Source organism: Dermacentor albipictus, chromosome 1, assembly GCF_038994185.2.
Source record: "Dermacentor albipictus isolate Rhodes 1998 colony chromosome 1, USDA_Dalb.pri_finalv2, whole genome shotgun sequence".
In the NCBI taxonomy this organism is placed as follows: domain Eukaryota; kingdom Metazoa; phylum Arthropoda; class Arachnida; order Ixodida; family Ixodidae; genus Dermacentor; species Dermacentor albipictus.
Window position 1 is genome coordinate 275410829 of NC_091821.1, and position 16283 is coordinate 275427111.

The 16283-nt window shown below is 48.1% G+C and overlaps 1 protein-coding gene across 2 annotated transcripts in view; it reads right to left on the reverse strand.

The window, feature by feature from the left end:
* Nucleotides 1-16283, reverse strand: part of kn (EBF transcription factor knot) — a 141011-nt gene that overhangs the window by 14910 nt on the left and 109818 nt on the right. For both annotated transcript variants that reach the window (XM_065440632.1, XM_065440631.1), the window contains exons 8-10: nucleotides 9107-9188; nucleotides 7403-7520; nucleotides 6306-6448 (exon numbers count right to left, since the gene is read on the reverse strand). In XM_065440632.1, coding sequence (XP_065296704.1) covers nucleotides 6306-6448; nucleotides 7403-7520; nucleotides 9107-9188 — 343 coding nt within the window. The remainder of the gene's footprint in view (nucleotides 1-6305; nucleotides 6449-7402; nucleotides 7521-9106; nucleotides 9189-16283) is intronic.

Below are 16283 nucleotides of genomic sequence, written 5' to 3' on the forward strand. Positions count from 1 at the left end.
GATTATGAGGCACAGCGTAGTCCGGGATTCCAGATTAATTTTTCCACCTGGGGTTCTTTAATTACACCTGTGCACCGTACAGTGGCGTTTTTTTGTTTTTTTTTGCCTTTCGCACCCATTTAAAGGCGGCCTCTGCGGCCGGAATTCGATCGCCCCTTCTCTGGCTTAGCAGCGCCACACCATAGACGCAACGCCACCACGGGGGGTCCAGTCGGCCTCAAACTGGTCGTACTCAAGAGCGCTTTCAGAGGCGAAAATATTTGGAACACGGTCGTACTACGCGGCGACGGCGCGGGAAGCAACTAGAGCGTTAGTTCAGTTTCTCAAGTCGATAGGTCACACCATGTGGATCTACACGCATGCGGCAGGCAGTGCTCTTCTTTCTCTCCTCTTCGTCCCTTCATCCCCGTAATTTTGACCACCTGGGGTTCTTTAACGTGCGCCCAATACACGGCACACGGGCGTTATAGCCCGAAGCCCCCCACCACGACGGCGTGCCTCATAATCAGATCGCGGTTTTGACATGCAAGACCCCAGAATTTAATCGTTTTTTATCCCATTGCTGCAGGGCATGACCAGACGGACGTGCGCCTCGTCAGCCTTTCTTCTCTTGATGCACAAAGGGACAAATAAAGTGCTTTTCGAGTAGAACGCTTGTCTGTCCACCATCACTTTTTCTCGCTTGTTCACTGAAAAACTTAAGGGGCAGCGCTCCCGTCTTGTTGCGATGGATTTACCGTTCATTAAGACGCGGCCCAGATTTTCTGCGGGTACCACGTCGAGGAAACGGAGAAACGTTTTTCGCCACAGCGAGGGCACCGAGTTGTGCTCCACCTCAGGTCATGGGTCCTCGGACGACGAATTGTAGACTATCATGCCCCGAAAAGCTACAAGAATTCTCAGGGAATTTTCGACGTCAAGTGCATCTGTCGTGAAAGTTGACCGCTGTTGTCTTGTTCGTGCGAGAGGACTCTGCCAGCAATATGCACGTGCGGGACAAGCAAGCTCTATCATTGTGTTTCGAAAACATTACACAACAAGCTTAAGGAACTGAGGCTTAAGACCAAACAGCACGTCTCAACAATTCGCTTTATAAAGAGGAGCGTACTGGGTACTCCTCGCAAAATAATGCAGCTGGACAACATTAAAGTGCGATGTCTCATACCTAATGTCACCGCAGCCGGCCTCACGTATGATATTTACGCGACTATATCGAAAAAGTACTTGCTGGGGAAACCTGCTAACAAAAGTGTCGCTACACTGCCCAGTCATGCTCCTCGGGAACACGCGCTTTGTGACGGTTAGATACGGGTACGTCTCGACACATGAACTTGGCCCTTTTAATGCGACAGCATTATAGGCGGACTAAGCCACTTTGCATGTATCCGTCTGACAAAAATGTATGGGCCCACCCAGGAGGCAGTTCAGCACACAGCGTGTCAAAGCGCCAGCTCTCACAAGGCAAAAATTGGCACGTTAGGAATGCGCCAGGCATTTCCAAGAGCGACTTTGGCAAGAGAGACGCATGCGTGCGATGGTGGCTTCACGGTTAGAGCAGTGCTCTCCAGACTCCCTGGCCCGAATGGGTGGCCGGTGGCGGTACCGAGGGTCGGCCGAGCTGAATAAAAACTGGCGAAAATAAATTTGTAAACTTAAGTAATGCCAATGGGCGTAGACTAAAACCCTTATCCCATTTAATCTACGTGGTTTATTCAAACAACTTCTTATTTTAGTTGGTTGCATTGACCTTCGGGCGTGACGTCATGGACAGAAGCAAAATAACGTTTTGTGAATTATGATTTTCCTTTTACGATTGGTGATGGCAAACGAGCTTCTCATTTGCCCTTTGCACATAGTTTTTTTTCTCGTTCACAGACATTCTATATGCACCAAGCAGATATCTACAAGACGCTGAGGTAGTCTGATAAGCGTCACCATTCTTTACAAACCGCCCTTTGTTTTGCCGGTGTGTTGCTACCGCAAGTCCGGTAGGTCTACAAATCCATGTTGACTTTTACGCATGGTGCTGACGCTTCAGTAGTGAAGATAGGCCACCATTGTCAAGAATAACATAGCGCAATACATAGGAGAATGAGCACTCGTGTAGTTTGTCTTGCTCTCTGCCTCGTGCATGGCGCCATTTTCTCCTCGACAAGGTTCACGTTCTGAGGGTTGTAAGAAAAGACGACTCGTGTAAGTTGTACAGTAGTCATTGAAAGCCAGGCGTGCAGGCACGGAAACAAGAAGTGAAACACCGACTCTGAAAATTAAAGCTCCCACATTGGCGGGAAAAAAGAAAGACACGGAACTTACACCAGCCCTCGCCCAAGGGAAGGCGGCGCTCACCTTTCAATCATTGGCACGTGCAGGTACTCGCGAAAGATGACTGTTTAGGCATGACAGTCGAATTGAATCCTGCGGTTTTACGTGCCAAAACCACGATTTTGATTGTGAGGCACGCCGTAGCGGGGGACTCCGGATTAATTTAGACCACCAGGGGATCTTTGACGTGCCACCAACGCACGGGACACAAGCGTACTTGAATGTCGCCCCCATCGAAAAGCGGGCGCCGCGGGCATGACAATCGCGTTGTACAATATTGTCGAGGGCTGGCCTGCACATGCGCTACTGCTTTTAATGCTCTGCGAAGCCTCCACCACAAGGCGAGTTCCTTCGCTCTTCTAAGTGAACAAATTTACACTGTCTGCAAATTTTGGAGGGCACTTGCAATGGCGACAGTGCCACGAAAGGGGGCAGTGTTCCACCGGTCAACAAACGCTTTTGCGTCCTCTGATTGGTGAAACGACCTGTCTGCCCGACATAACAGTGACCGCAGCTAAAAGGTTAGAACACTATGAATTAGGCCTACTAGGCATACTGCGAACTTGTTGGCACGCTATACATAACCCATGCCAGGTCTGTTCTTGCAGTATAAGCGTACTTTCATAAAATGAGGCTTGGGACTGTTGCGCGACTTGGCGTTTGAAAAGCCACCCCATTTTTTTTTCTGTTCTGTGTGACCGCAGCCATGCAGTCTGAATTGCGCTTGCAGTTTGTGAACAATAATCATTGCCAAACTGGATGCCTTGCTCCTTAAGCAGGCGAGTTGCATAAAAGGATAGCTTCAAGTGTGCACAAAAATTTTCGGATGGCACGTTAAGCTAATATTATTGCACGGTTGCACTAATAAATGCGGTTTAAAAATTAATACCGACTGAACCACGAATTGATTACTCGATACTCACTTGAATTTCCATTAAGCCCGAAAAAGTAAGCTTTTTCACTAGAGTCTTCAGGTGACATTTAGAAAGAAAAAATCTATCTGAGGCAGCTGCTTAAAGTGACTTACTTGGGGACTCCATATTTACACAATCGCCATATTGTATAGTTCTGACACAGCACACATAGAGCATAAAGGCCTTTTATAGACATTGCAAAACTCTCCCTCAGTGTTTGATGAATGTACCACGCCGTGGCTGTGTAGCCAGGCGCGTAGGAACGCGAGGCAGCCAAAGCGCCGATATCGGTCTCGAGCAGATGTCCCTGCTCGCGCTGCGCTTCGACGCGTACGATCTGTCCTGCACCCGCGTAGTTTGGCCTCAACGCTGTAGCGACACAGTTTCGCCACACACGCGCTCATCGTCCAGCCGGGTGCGCCACACCCCAGGCAGCCGCCGGGGTGCGGTCTACGCGGCGTATAGGCCTCGCTTGCTTGCTATCGCGGCAATTGCTTCGAGCGAAACTGTGGTTATTATAAAGAAGGCTGCGCACATTTCTGGACTTGCATTTGTGAATGTGCAACAAAGATGCCCCACAGCTTTTGAGAATACGCGTTTCGCTTTCGTGTTACGACCTATTTCTCTAAAAGAGGGATCAACCGATTTCTTTTTTCCTTCGGTCAACAGCTTTCTAGTCTCTAGGGAGGCAGCCACCTCAGGCGAAGAACAGCCCGGTGAAATTATTGAATTAAGTTGATTCTATCTAGGTCCCTACTAATTCACCCTTGTACGCTGGCTTTCCGCCACGAACATGCATGCCTAACAGAAAGAGCACGCTTTACAGGATGCCATGTACACATTTACCTAAATTAAAATACTTGCGCATTCACACAGATTAGTTTGACGAAAGTGCCAACAGTAGCATAATTACTAATATTAAGTCAGGCACATGCGCCGTCCTATGTACTGCAGTAAGCGTTTTTTTTAATGCAAATAGACGTACATATTCTACATTTTAAGCAGTATCGGCCAGGTATCCCACCTGGCGCATCATACGATTTTGTATCTACGGTGCTCGATCATCACTCCTCACTCGTCACCGAGATAACTTCTGTGGGCTAAGTAACCAGCTACTTAGAGAAAATTATTCAATTTCTTTTTTCTTTTTTCTTTTTTCTTTTTAAATTGAACTCGTAACATCAGAGGGGAATCGCTGGGATTGCGTCGTAAAATATCCTGTCGTTTTCGGCGCGCTCTATCGGACATAATTATATGTTTTCCGCGTTTTGCTCACAGCACGTAGAATATGAAAAGTACGGCGACACCAGCGGTCCAAAAAGGAAACGGCTAAGGCCGCGCTCTCTGGCAGACCCCACGCGGTGATCACTGCGCAGGCTGCGATCGTCACGCGGAACATGCAGCTGGCGATCAGCGGACGCCGCAACAGCCTGTCAGGCCCAGGCGATGGTCGAGTCTGGAAACGAGCCGAGCTGGTTCCTTGGAATCACTTTTGGGACCGCGGCACGTGGTTGAGTAATCACGCAGCCCATATCGTATTTCGCTATTTCGAGCGCCACGAGTAAAACGCACAAAACATTATTACTCCCAACACGGCGCGTTGACAATTACTAAATGGGATATTTTAGGACGCAACAACTTTCCCATTTGAAGACACGCGTCTCACTCAAAATTTAAGAAGTTGTGTGGGTGAGTGAGGGAGTACAAACATTCTCGAATACGAAACGAATACAAATGTTGAGTAAATAATATTCAATCAAATATCGAACAGACAAGTGAGGATCATATATGTGCCGCAGAAATGTATATATTTGACTATTCTGTACCACGCGTACACTGACTAGCACTAAAGGACAGCAAACTATCAGGGGCAACTAGGATAAGATTTAAACACAAGATCACTGTTGTTCATTAAAAACTCTGCTCGGGTGGCCTCTCAGCATCTTTAGAGCCTGGCGGCAAACAAGTTTTCCAAGAATGAATGACTGCTGTGTTGCTTGCTTTCCAAAAACGATAAATAAATGGTTGCCGAAAACAAAAGAAGAAAAGAGAGCTTGTCAAAAAAGAAAAAGGAAGCTGCCGAAGGACTTTAATGTCGCAAACATATACCGATCTAAAAAAAATCATCGGCGATGTGTCGTGTCAAACATAAAACTGTTGTCTAATTAGACTTCACAAAACACTATCATTATGGCAGACTAAGAGCAAAAATCACGGTTTTTAAGTAGGCTTCCGCCACATAGCCAAAAACACAGCTTGCATTATCCATCTTTTATCTACATTGCTTCGAAGACTTCTGTCATTGCTCTACTTCTTAAAATTTACGATAGTTTGTTTAGTAGACAGAGAACAGTGGCAAGAATCGTAGGTTGTAGCGAAATATTTTGTTGGTTTTTAGTATTCAAAAATACTCAATGATTCCTTTACGAATGCAAATACGAATAATAAATGGGAAACATTCGATTTGTATTCAAATCTTGGAATTTTCGCCTAGCCCTGGTAATTATTCATTTCTGACTAGACTGGTAATAAGTGCAATATAACTATCCTGGTGGCTGAAGATGACTAATGACCAAACGTTCTGGGTCTCATAACAGTATATTGTAGTGTGTATACATTATATATATATATATATATATATATATATATATATATATATATATATATATATGTGTGTGTGTGTGTGTGTGTGTGTGTGTGTGTGTGTGTGTGTGTGTGTGTGTGTGTGTGTGTGTTTCCAATCACGTCGTTAGGTTGGGCACCCCGTCAGTTGCGCGAGATGCCAATCGTGCTTGCTCGGAGCTGAATTTGAGGGCTAGACTTTTGAGGAAGTCGTCCTTGGATGTGTAGGTGAGATTCGCACGACATAAGGGACAGTGACCGAATGTGTCCAGCGCCCGCAGACTGCGCTTCTCCTCGCGCCTCGTTTACGGCGGTAGGCGAGGCACCGCTCCACGATCGGTCGACGCGAAGGTGCAACCAGAAAAAGGCAGCCCCCGTATCGGTTGCCCGTTATCAGCGCCAGTCTTGCAAACACAAAGCGAAAGACGAGGAAGAGAGCGCACTCACCTCACTCCAGACGAGCATGGTGCCGAAGACGACTTGGAGACCGTCGAAGAAGTTGTCTCCGACGATGATGACCGTGGATCCGCCAGTGGTCCACCCTTCGCTGGGGCTGATGGCCTTGATGCAAGGCGTGGCGGCGAACGGAACTGCGCACGGCAATGAAGTGGCATATGAGAGCCGCTGCCCCACGTGGCAGGGTCCACAGTGGCCGCGAAAATGACCGCCACGGCAGCGCTCTGCTCCGCACGGCGACTGACCGCGCACCTGGCGACGCCAGCGACGCCGAAGACGGCGGCGGCGGCAGCCAATCGGGGCCGCTTTTCCAACCTGTTGTGCGCGACAAGCCCCCGCTCTCGGAGCCTAATAGGATTTTCTCTCGAGAGATTAGGCCGCCTTCGGAAGGAGGCAATTACGCGCGGGGGTGTGTCGCGGCCCTGTCGCCAGTCGCGGCCAGCGCTTAAGCCCGCGAAACAAGGTTTGCCGGACGCCGCCGGGGGTCATCGATTTTACGTCGCCCCCGGGGGACAGACCGCCCCGGCGAGATGGACGCGCGTTCCGGCCGCAGCCCATCACGCGCTGGTCCACGCCTGCGCTGGTCTGACAGAACTGGTGCGGTGACACTCAAACGCTGACGTCGCGACGCCAACAAAAGTGAACGCTGCTGCTTTGCTCGGTTACCTGAGAGCACACTAAATCCCGAAAAACGCTGCACTGCAAAAATAAAAGTAAATGAATGAATGAATGAATGAATGAATGAATGAATGAATGAATGAATGAATGAATGAATGAATGAATGAATAAATAAATAAATAAATAAAAAAGTAAATGAAAATTAAACATTAAAAAATATACGTTTGGCAATGGGAACAACTACACTGACTCCCCATTGTTCGGTTTTTCACGGTACGTAGATGGTAGGATTGTTCAACCTATGTGCGATTAGAAACAGCAACTATGTTTCATTAATTATTATGTGGTATAAATGAAATTATTTTTATAGCGCTCCTGCTCTCTTTCTGTATCGGCCGTGAGGAAAGCAAACGCCCGCTGAATCATCGCTCAGCCCTGTCGGCAACTTGCAGACAAAGCGCCTTGCTCACCTTCAGTCGGGTCGAGTCGCTTAGCCCGTCGACCGTGCTTGGAGTTGTTGTGCACGAACATGTTGTCTGAGACTGCCAGCAGGGGTCCTTCCACGCTCACTTGATTTGAGATGACCACCTGCGACAGATTATTATCTGTGATACTTCCCACATCTCAGAAGAACGCCTGAGCAGTGGCAAACTTGCGATAAAGAAAGTAATAAAGCTCTTGCTCGCTTATACACCGCTGGTTCTGTACGGTCATCGTATACGGCACCATCAGTGCTCGAGCGACCAGCGCAAGCAGTGGCTATAAAGCAGACGACAGTCTGCAGCAGAAAGCATGTTGTGATTTGTGTGTTCCGCCGCTGTTTTCACAAAAAGCTTACAGTTTTGAGTCATTTTTGGTACTTTGAACTTCAAAAAGATGTTACCCGAAAAATTTATAGCACATTCAACGAGTTCAAAGGGCGCACAAGAGACGTTGTATGTGCTGCCATTGAAACGCACTAACAAACGAAGCCAACAACGTCAGGAAGTGTGCTCGTGAGTTTGGCAAGTTCTGTTTGCCTATATTTTTGTGTTAATTTTTGTGATATAAACTATCGCACACGCTGCGGATTGTTTTGATTTTCTTTTTCCTCGGGTTATGCTGTGTAAGGCTGCATTACCACATCTGATGCATAAAAGTGGCTCATTTTCCATCTCCTCGGCCATGTTGTGAATGCATATATGAAATGAATGAATAAAATAAAAAATAAACCAGCAAAATAAACAAAAAGTTCATTCACTGAAAAATTGTCCGAAGCCTAATGACGTCTTCATTTTCTTGTCCTTTCTATATATGTTTACATTGTCTGCTATGAGATTCAGACTCTGTATTGTTACGAAGTTGGTTTTTTGGTGTCCATCTTTTTACCAACCACACCGCGCGACGCCCAAGGGCTTGACGAGGGCTCAACAATGCTTTTGGCAAGCGCCTTGTTCTCTTCAACTTGAATAAGCTTCCGCTCTGATGCAGGAATTCGATATGGTCGGTGATGAATACTAGTATTTATGTGATGCTTAAGTGAAGTCTCACCCAATTATCGATTATTGAGGTTGAAGACGTCGCAGTAGGAAACCAAAAGGCGGCTTAGAGCTCGTTTCTCCACAGCTGTTCTCGTTTCTCCACAGCTACTTGTGCATCTCGCTATACATAAAAACATCAGCGAGATTTCCCACTAGTTGATGTACAGGGGATCACAGCCGACCCTTTCACAGTGTAGCCGTAACGTGATAAGCTTGCGATTTGCCGAAAGCAGTGAGACGGACATTTCACGCTGTCACCGGAGGAATGTAATGAGGGCACTGATGTATCCTGACCTACGTGTGCAGTTTTCGGTGCCAAGAATTTTCCGCTGGTATTATATCCAACACCTCCTGCACGTGCCTTAATTTTCTAAAAGCACATTCACTTGTCTGGGCAAAACATTCCTTGAAGTGTAACAACTTTTTTAGAACAGCAGCGCGAGACGCTGATCGTGTCGTGCACCCAGCACCATTCCCTGCATTTCTTGCCCATCTGCTTCGTATGCCACTCACGAAATGTCGTTTGCGGCGCCATCCTGCACCTTGCGACACCTGCACGGTGCCTATAGATTGACTGTTCCCTCTACAGCGCACTGCTGTTTGAAAGCAAGTGACTCAGTGTGTGAAGTGAACAGCTCTTGAGAGCCTACCTACCTGAAACCGCCGCATGTCCCGCGGGTTGCCAGCGTTCTTGAGGCAGTTTTGGTTGCACTTAAGAAAGAACTTGAGGAAAAACCTGCGGACAGAAAGAATAGAGAGAGGTGCGCAAGAAATAAGTGAATGCATGAAAACTGAATTCTTCACTAAATGCTCGACCGCAGCGACCGAATTAACACTGCGCGAGTGGCACAACACACCGCGAGTTGAAGATCTACCGACCGCGCCAACTTTAAGATGTTCGTAAATATTATTTTGCATAGTAAGTATATCTGTGAACATGAGATTAAATTTAGGAGCTGCGTCAAGCAAAGCGACATAATCTGTTCCCAAAAATTACACTTTTACTTACCCCGTCATCGCGAGAGACATTTTCTTGGGGAAAATTCTCATCAGATTCGTTTCCGCACAAAGCAGTGGACCACGCGTCGTATGAGAAGCTCACAAATTTGTTTCATTTGTAAATAAGCGATGCCTCTCATGCTACAAGCTGTTTTTCCTTAGTTGTGCTACCTTTCTTAGCTTCAAGTTGTTTCGCCAAGGCTGAGATAAAAGCTATTTCTGAAGATGCTCAAAGACGCCAAGCTGCTACCCCCCACCATAGCCTACACAATAGGGTCGCGTCTCTGGAATTTCGTTTTGCATATGGCACTAAATTGTCTTCGCCACTAGGCACAGAAAACGCGCTGTCGATTCGATGGCGGACAGTTGACGGAAATACGAGCCACCGGCGAGCTGGCTGAACAGCAGGCGCGAAGGACGCCGGTGGCCATCGCTGACGCGCTCTGCCGGCGCGATATTCAGCGCCACCCGGCCGACGGGCGAGCGCGGGAGCACCCTGCGCCCGCTGGGTAGCGCGCTCGCCGACGCGTCGACACTCATGAAACATGCATGACTCCCAGTGGCGTGCCTGAGAAGAGGCGCGGAGGGCGCGCCTAATGGCGGAGAGAACTGGTTCATTATGTATGACTGCATGGGCACCGGTTGCATATTCATTTTCGGCTGGTCCGATCGCGCGTCCCTGGCTTGCTTTCGCGCGTCCCCACGTCGAAGCGGCGTTGCGCGCAGAACACGCGGCGTGGACGTCGCCGCGAACGCCCCCGCCGGAGTCAAGGGGCGCGTGAATATTGAATGGGCCTCGAGGTGCGTACGTTTCGCCCGCCGCTCAACAAGGGGCCGGACGACGCGGGGCTGCTGGGCGAGAAGGTGAGCGAGGATCCGACGACGCCACCTTGTTTGACACCGTTGTCTCTCGAACGGTAAACGAGCCCCGTCGGTACTCGCACGAGCGAGGCTGGTGCTCCCCTATAGCGAGACGACGCCAAGGATTTCCGCTGCAATTTCTCTGCAGGATTTCTCGAGCCACCGCTGTTTACGAAGCAATATCGCATCGCCTGCTCGCTTCATCTGCCCGCACCCGGGAGATATGCGATTCCTCCGTGGGTTGACGCGTTGCTCAGCCGAATACTTTTTCATCTCATCACCAGCAATGGCATCTGCATCGCGAAAGGCTTCTCTAAATTCTACGTGAACCTTATTTATTCAGTTACCGCAGCAAGCCGGGCCAGTCCACACAGACTGCCCCGCTGCATCACAATGAATGTGGAATGGCATTGTCGCCAGAAAATATATATTGGCTCGGTGTTCAGAAGGCCTTTGGCAGAAGTAATTTCGGTGCATCTTCAGGAAACCAACTCCGTTATGATTTCCGACGCATAAAACTAGACCTACGTGATAGTTACCTATTCGAATGGCAACAGAAAGTATGCATTTAAAGAATTAGCGTCAAATCGGAACATTAAATAGGTGCGCTTCAGAGCCCGTAGCCATTTGGAGGAATCCTTAAATTGGAAGCACGGCAGCTTCATTTTTACAGCAACTGATGAAAACCACCCAGTGGAGCTCCTAACGTTTTCTTAAGTATCCCCCAACCCCACTTTTCAGACTGCTGTAGTAGCAAAAAAAAAAAAAGGAAAAACAGCGCACTCTTCGCCTGCTCTTAAGAAAATGTTTGCTTTTTCACCCAAAACTCTCTGCTTGTAGTCTGCCACCTCGTTGCTACTCAACAATAATAAAATTATTTTGCCTTCCAAATCTAGATGTCGTTTTCTAGTGGAACTCCAACAAACAGCATGCTATCCAATATTTTTAAATTTAAAAAAAAAGATGTCAAGGAGTGCTTCTACCTAGACGAAAACTACTGCATAATTTTTCTGCTTGATTGTCATTTTACGGCATTGTTCTCTAGTCTAGGTTAACTGTACGAGAACATTTGCTCAGGACCTAATAATTTAAAAAACAAACTTTAGATATCATCAAGAATCTCTTATTTGATACTCGTATGAGCCATGAATTTCTCACCTTCACATAGGGTTATAAGTTTACCATCCGGTTCTGGTCGCTTTGAAATGTGAAGTTCAAGAGGACGTCAAAAGTTTCATCGCAAATAAAAAAAGGAAAAGAAAAAGATGAGACTTACGCAACTTTCCACTGCCGCACGTCTCATAGAGCATACGACCGCATCGCGCAAAGCAGCACAGTGCGTTATGGGCAGAGAGCTACACTGTACCGTTAGAGAAACGAAAGAAAAAGCAAGGCCACTGCAACGCGTGGCTTGCTGTTTCTTTCTTTCACTTTCCCCTCGTTGCTGCTTGAAGCTCGTCTCCTGCGGCGCGATACATAAAGGGAACTTGATGGGATGCTTTCCTTAATGTATTCGATGACATATAGTTACGAGCACTGGGAAAAGGTTTATGTAGGTATCGAAGTCGGCTACGAACATCAGGACTGGCCGCTGCACAGTCATTGTTCTCCCCTTCTTTTCTTTCAGATGTGCACGTCTCTATTTCGCACTTGCACGCAACAACATTAACCCACGAATGTTGTGCAAGAAGTCTGCGGCCACCTTCCCCGCGTACGAGTTCTCGAGAGACGCTATGTATAATTCGCTTCGCTGATCTTGTCAAGGACAACGTGCAGGCCACCGTAGTTTGCCAGCAGCTTTTGGCACAAACCGCGCTTCCTTGTAGGAGTCCAAAGCCAAACGAGGTCACCAGGGTGATAGGTAACACATCGATGTCGTGTGTCGTAGCGTGCTTTGGAGTTTTCTTGCGACGCCAAAGTCCGCAGACGCGCAAGTCGCCGAGCCTCTTCAGCGAGGTGTAGTGTATCGGCGACCGTATGGTTGTCGTGGTGGTAAAAAAGTCAGGAGTGTCAAGCGTATACCGGGGCGGGCGAGCATATAAAAGGAAGAAGGGGCTGCAGACAGTTGTCCTATGTTTGGCGGTATTGCATGCTCAAGTAATAAACGGTAGAACTTCATCCCAATTCTTCTAATCCGACGCAAGAGACATGGTAAGCATAGTGGAGATCGTTCGATTATTACGCTCAGTTCATTTGTGGATGATACGGCGTCGAGCGCCTGAAGTGCGACTAACATAAACGTAGAAGCTCTTCCACGATATCCGCTGTCAGTTGACGTCCCCAGTCGTTTATAATAACACAAGGTGGTCCATGTCACAGAACAATAACGTGAAGTAGGCGAAGTAGGAATATCGGCACTTTGGTGGCAGTGGCTCATGGTATGGCCGACGTCTCGCGCCGAAGTAGTCGGCATGTACAATTATCCAGCAGTTATCCTTAAAAGACTGAGGTGGCACAGGTTGAAGGAGACCAGATGGAGCCGTGATTGTAAGTTGCAGACGTTGGCACCGCGTGCAGCTGGCCGCATACAACTCAACCGAATGCCGCATCCTGGGCCAGTAAAAGTGTTCTTGAATGGGATAAAGGGTCCCCACAATGTCTAAGTGATCGGAGGTAGGGTCGCCGTGCGTAGCCCAAGGGAGTGTTGGCCGAGACGCTCCGGTGAGCCCGTCACGTACACAGTAGCTGCTTGTTGCAATAGAACGGACCGAAGGAAAGAGTGACTCCAATTCGATGTTTTTCCATTGTCCAGCTTTGAACACATCAATATCAGGAAAAGCGGGTGCCACAAAGGCAACGAGATGATCAAACTCGTCTGCGTCGCAGTCCATCGTGGTGAGCGGCCTCCGGGAAAGACAGTCTGCGTCAGCATGTTTTCGGCCACTATTGTAGGAAACACTGAAATTATATTCCTGTAACCTCAGAGTTCTGTGCGCAAGGCGATCACAAAAGACGCAGAGGTTCACGAGCCAGCACAGGGAATAGTGGTCTGGGATGACTACAAATGGGCGTCTGTACAAGTAAAAGCGAAATCACTGAATCGCAAAGATTACAGCCAGGCATTCTCGCTCTGCCATCATGTAATTGCGTTCAGTTTTGTTTGTGCATAAGCAATCACTTGCTGACGGTCGCCATAGCGTTGGACCAGGACGGCACCTAGACCAACGCCACTAGCATCTGTGTGAATTTAAGATGGCGCTGTAGGATTGAAGTGACGAAGGATAGGTCAGGAGGTGAGCAAGAACTTCAACTGACGAAATTCAACATCGCACTCGGGTGTCCACTCACACCGTGCGTCTTTATGCAGAAGGCTTGTCAGTGGTTAGGCAAGGTCAACAAAACCAAGAATAAATCGGCGAAATTAAGAGTAAAAGACGCAGAAAACTACGAAGTTGCGTCACTGACAGCGGTGCCCTGAATGCCTCAGCAGTTGCTGTCTTGAGGGAATCAGGCAGCATACCGTCCTTGTCAACAAGATGACCCAGCACAAGGGTTTGCCGGTCACCAAAGTCACATTTCTTGGAGTTAAGAACCAGGCCAGCGTTTTTTATGCAGTCTAGGACAATATCCAGGACCGAATTGCGCTCACTGAATGTGAGTCCGAATGTAAAAACGTCGTCAAGATAGCACATACAGATGTTCCACTTTTACAGGCGCGAAATGGTGTCCATGAACCTTTCAAAGGTTGCCGGAGCATTGCACAACCCAAATGGCATCCCATTGAATTCGAATCATCCATCCGTGGTTATGAACGCTGTTTCCATCTTATCTGCCACGTGCATCGGGATTTGCCGATATCCTGAGCGTAGGTTCACTGAAGAAAAACTAGAGGTCGAATGAAGGCTATCAATTGCATCATCAATCCGGTAAAGACATCGTTCTTAGAAATGAACTTTATAATCAGCGATAATTAACGCAGAATCTCCAATTACCATCTTTCTTTGTGGAGCTGCCCAAGGACGGGAGGACTCTTGTATTGCTCCATTTTTCCACATCTCACTCACTTGTTCATCGATTACCTTGCGCTCATTAGGCGAGACGCGATAAGGCTTTTGTCTTATGGGGCGCGCAGATCCTGTATTGATAATATGGCGTGTTCGAGACTGGGGAATCAAGAACGTTTCGTCCGGCTGCGCACAGTCGAACACTGACAGATGCTTAGAAAGTATCCATAGTGTAGTTCATCCCACGTTGTGGGACGACGATTGTAAAACCTCGCTACGGTCCGTGACACCGCATTGAAAAAACACCGGTACAGGCCAAAAATTTCGATGCTGCTCAGTGAAGTCAGGCACGTTAGTGTCAACCGCATAAGCAGCAGGTGGGTCACATTCATCATGGCTAGGCATCGGCCGCGGAAAGAGTGCATGCGGCGAGGGTGTTGGTCGTATGGTCAGGATTTTGATAGCTCCCAGTCCCTCTCGTCTGTGGGCTAGACCTAAACCCGGCACCACTGATGCCGGGTTTTCGACGGCACATCTCGTGGAGCAACTCCTCGCGAACAATCTGCCGTATGGTTGACGGAAGGTCAAAGATGGGCTAATATCCCCGCTCGCCACCGTTGTTATGTTAGCCAAGCGGCCAAAGTTCGGTGTTATCCATCGCATTTTCAGCGTCTCAAAGGTTGTGCATTGACGAATGACGTCAGACACGAAATCCAAGCTTTCTTTGCGGATCCAAAAATTGTATACGTCTTCAGCTACTCCTTTCAAAGAATGTCCAACTTTATTATCTTCGGACATTCGAGAGTTAATTACAAAGCACAGTTTCAGCACTTCTTCGATATAAGTAGTACAGGTCTCGCCGGAAACCTGAGCCCTTGGCAAAAGCCTCTGTCAAGCGCGTTTCTTTTTTGCACTAGAGTCTCCGAAGCACTCTTTGAGCTCCTAGATGGAAAAGTTCCCATGAAGTGAGCGTGTCATCATGGTTCTCGTGACAGAGGAGCTTTGTGACCGTAAGGAAAAGCACAACATTGGACAATCACGCGGTTGAGTCCCAACCGTTAGACCGGCTCACGCTTCAGTAGTTCGTGAGCACTCGTGGACATCTTCTTTTCCTTCTAAAGTGTGTGGCACCCGGTAGTTCTGCCACGAAACATCAGGCGCTAGCCTCGGGGCGGCGTCATAGCCTTCATGAATCTGGCAGCCTTCTTCAGGCATGTCATGTGAGGGTGGCGGAAGCCGGGCAAGTTGACGTATTCGGCAAAGTTGTAGCAGCGTATGCTCCGTCATTGCGAGGCGTACCCCGCACCTCCACCAAACTGTTACGAGCCTGGGGAAGATGTTTATTAAGACCTTGAAGTCGGCTACTAATAGCAGGAATGGCCACTGCACGGTCTCGTCCTCCTCTTCTTTAGTTTAACATCTACACATCTCTTTTTCTCTCATGGAAACAACCGTATTAACCTAAGAATGTTGTAGAAGCAGCTGCGCCCAGCTGCCCCGTGTACCAGTTCTCGAGACACGGCCATATGGAAAAGAGTTCGCCTCCGTCGTGACGTCTCGGAAATAATCAAACGAAACTGGTTGGCGCACCTATAGGTATTATCTTTTAAGTGGACATCGCTGCTTCTTTTACTGCATTCGTAGGCCTCATTCACCCAGCCATCATCCGCCACGTCCCGTCATGGCGCGGCGCCCGTGAGGTGTTTTCTCGCCGGTTCCAATTCAAAAATGAAACACCGGCGACGTTGGGTGATGCTCTGAATGTCACTGATGTTCAATTAGTTTAAGGAGAAATCGACGCGGAACCTTCTGACAGACGCCAATGAGGTGAGAATGATAGTAAAACATTAATTAATTTGGGAGAGTTGATTCATAGTTGCTTTCTTTTTAAGTGTATGTAAGGAGATGTTGGCACCTCGTAGAGGTGCTGGCTACTTCCTCTGCTTCAACGTGGAATAAAAAGATGAACACTCTTGGGATTAGCGAAGCCGTAGCAATGAAGAAGCACTCAAGAACGAGTTCCCGCG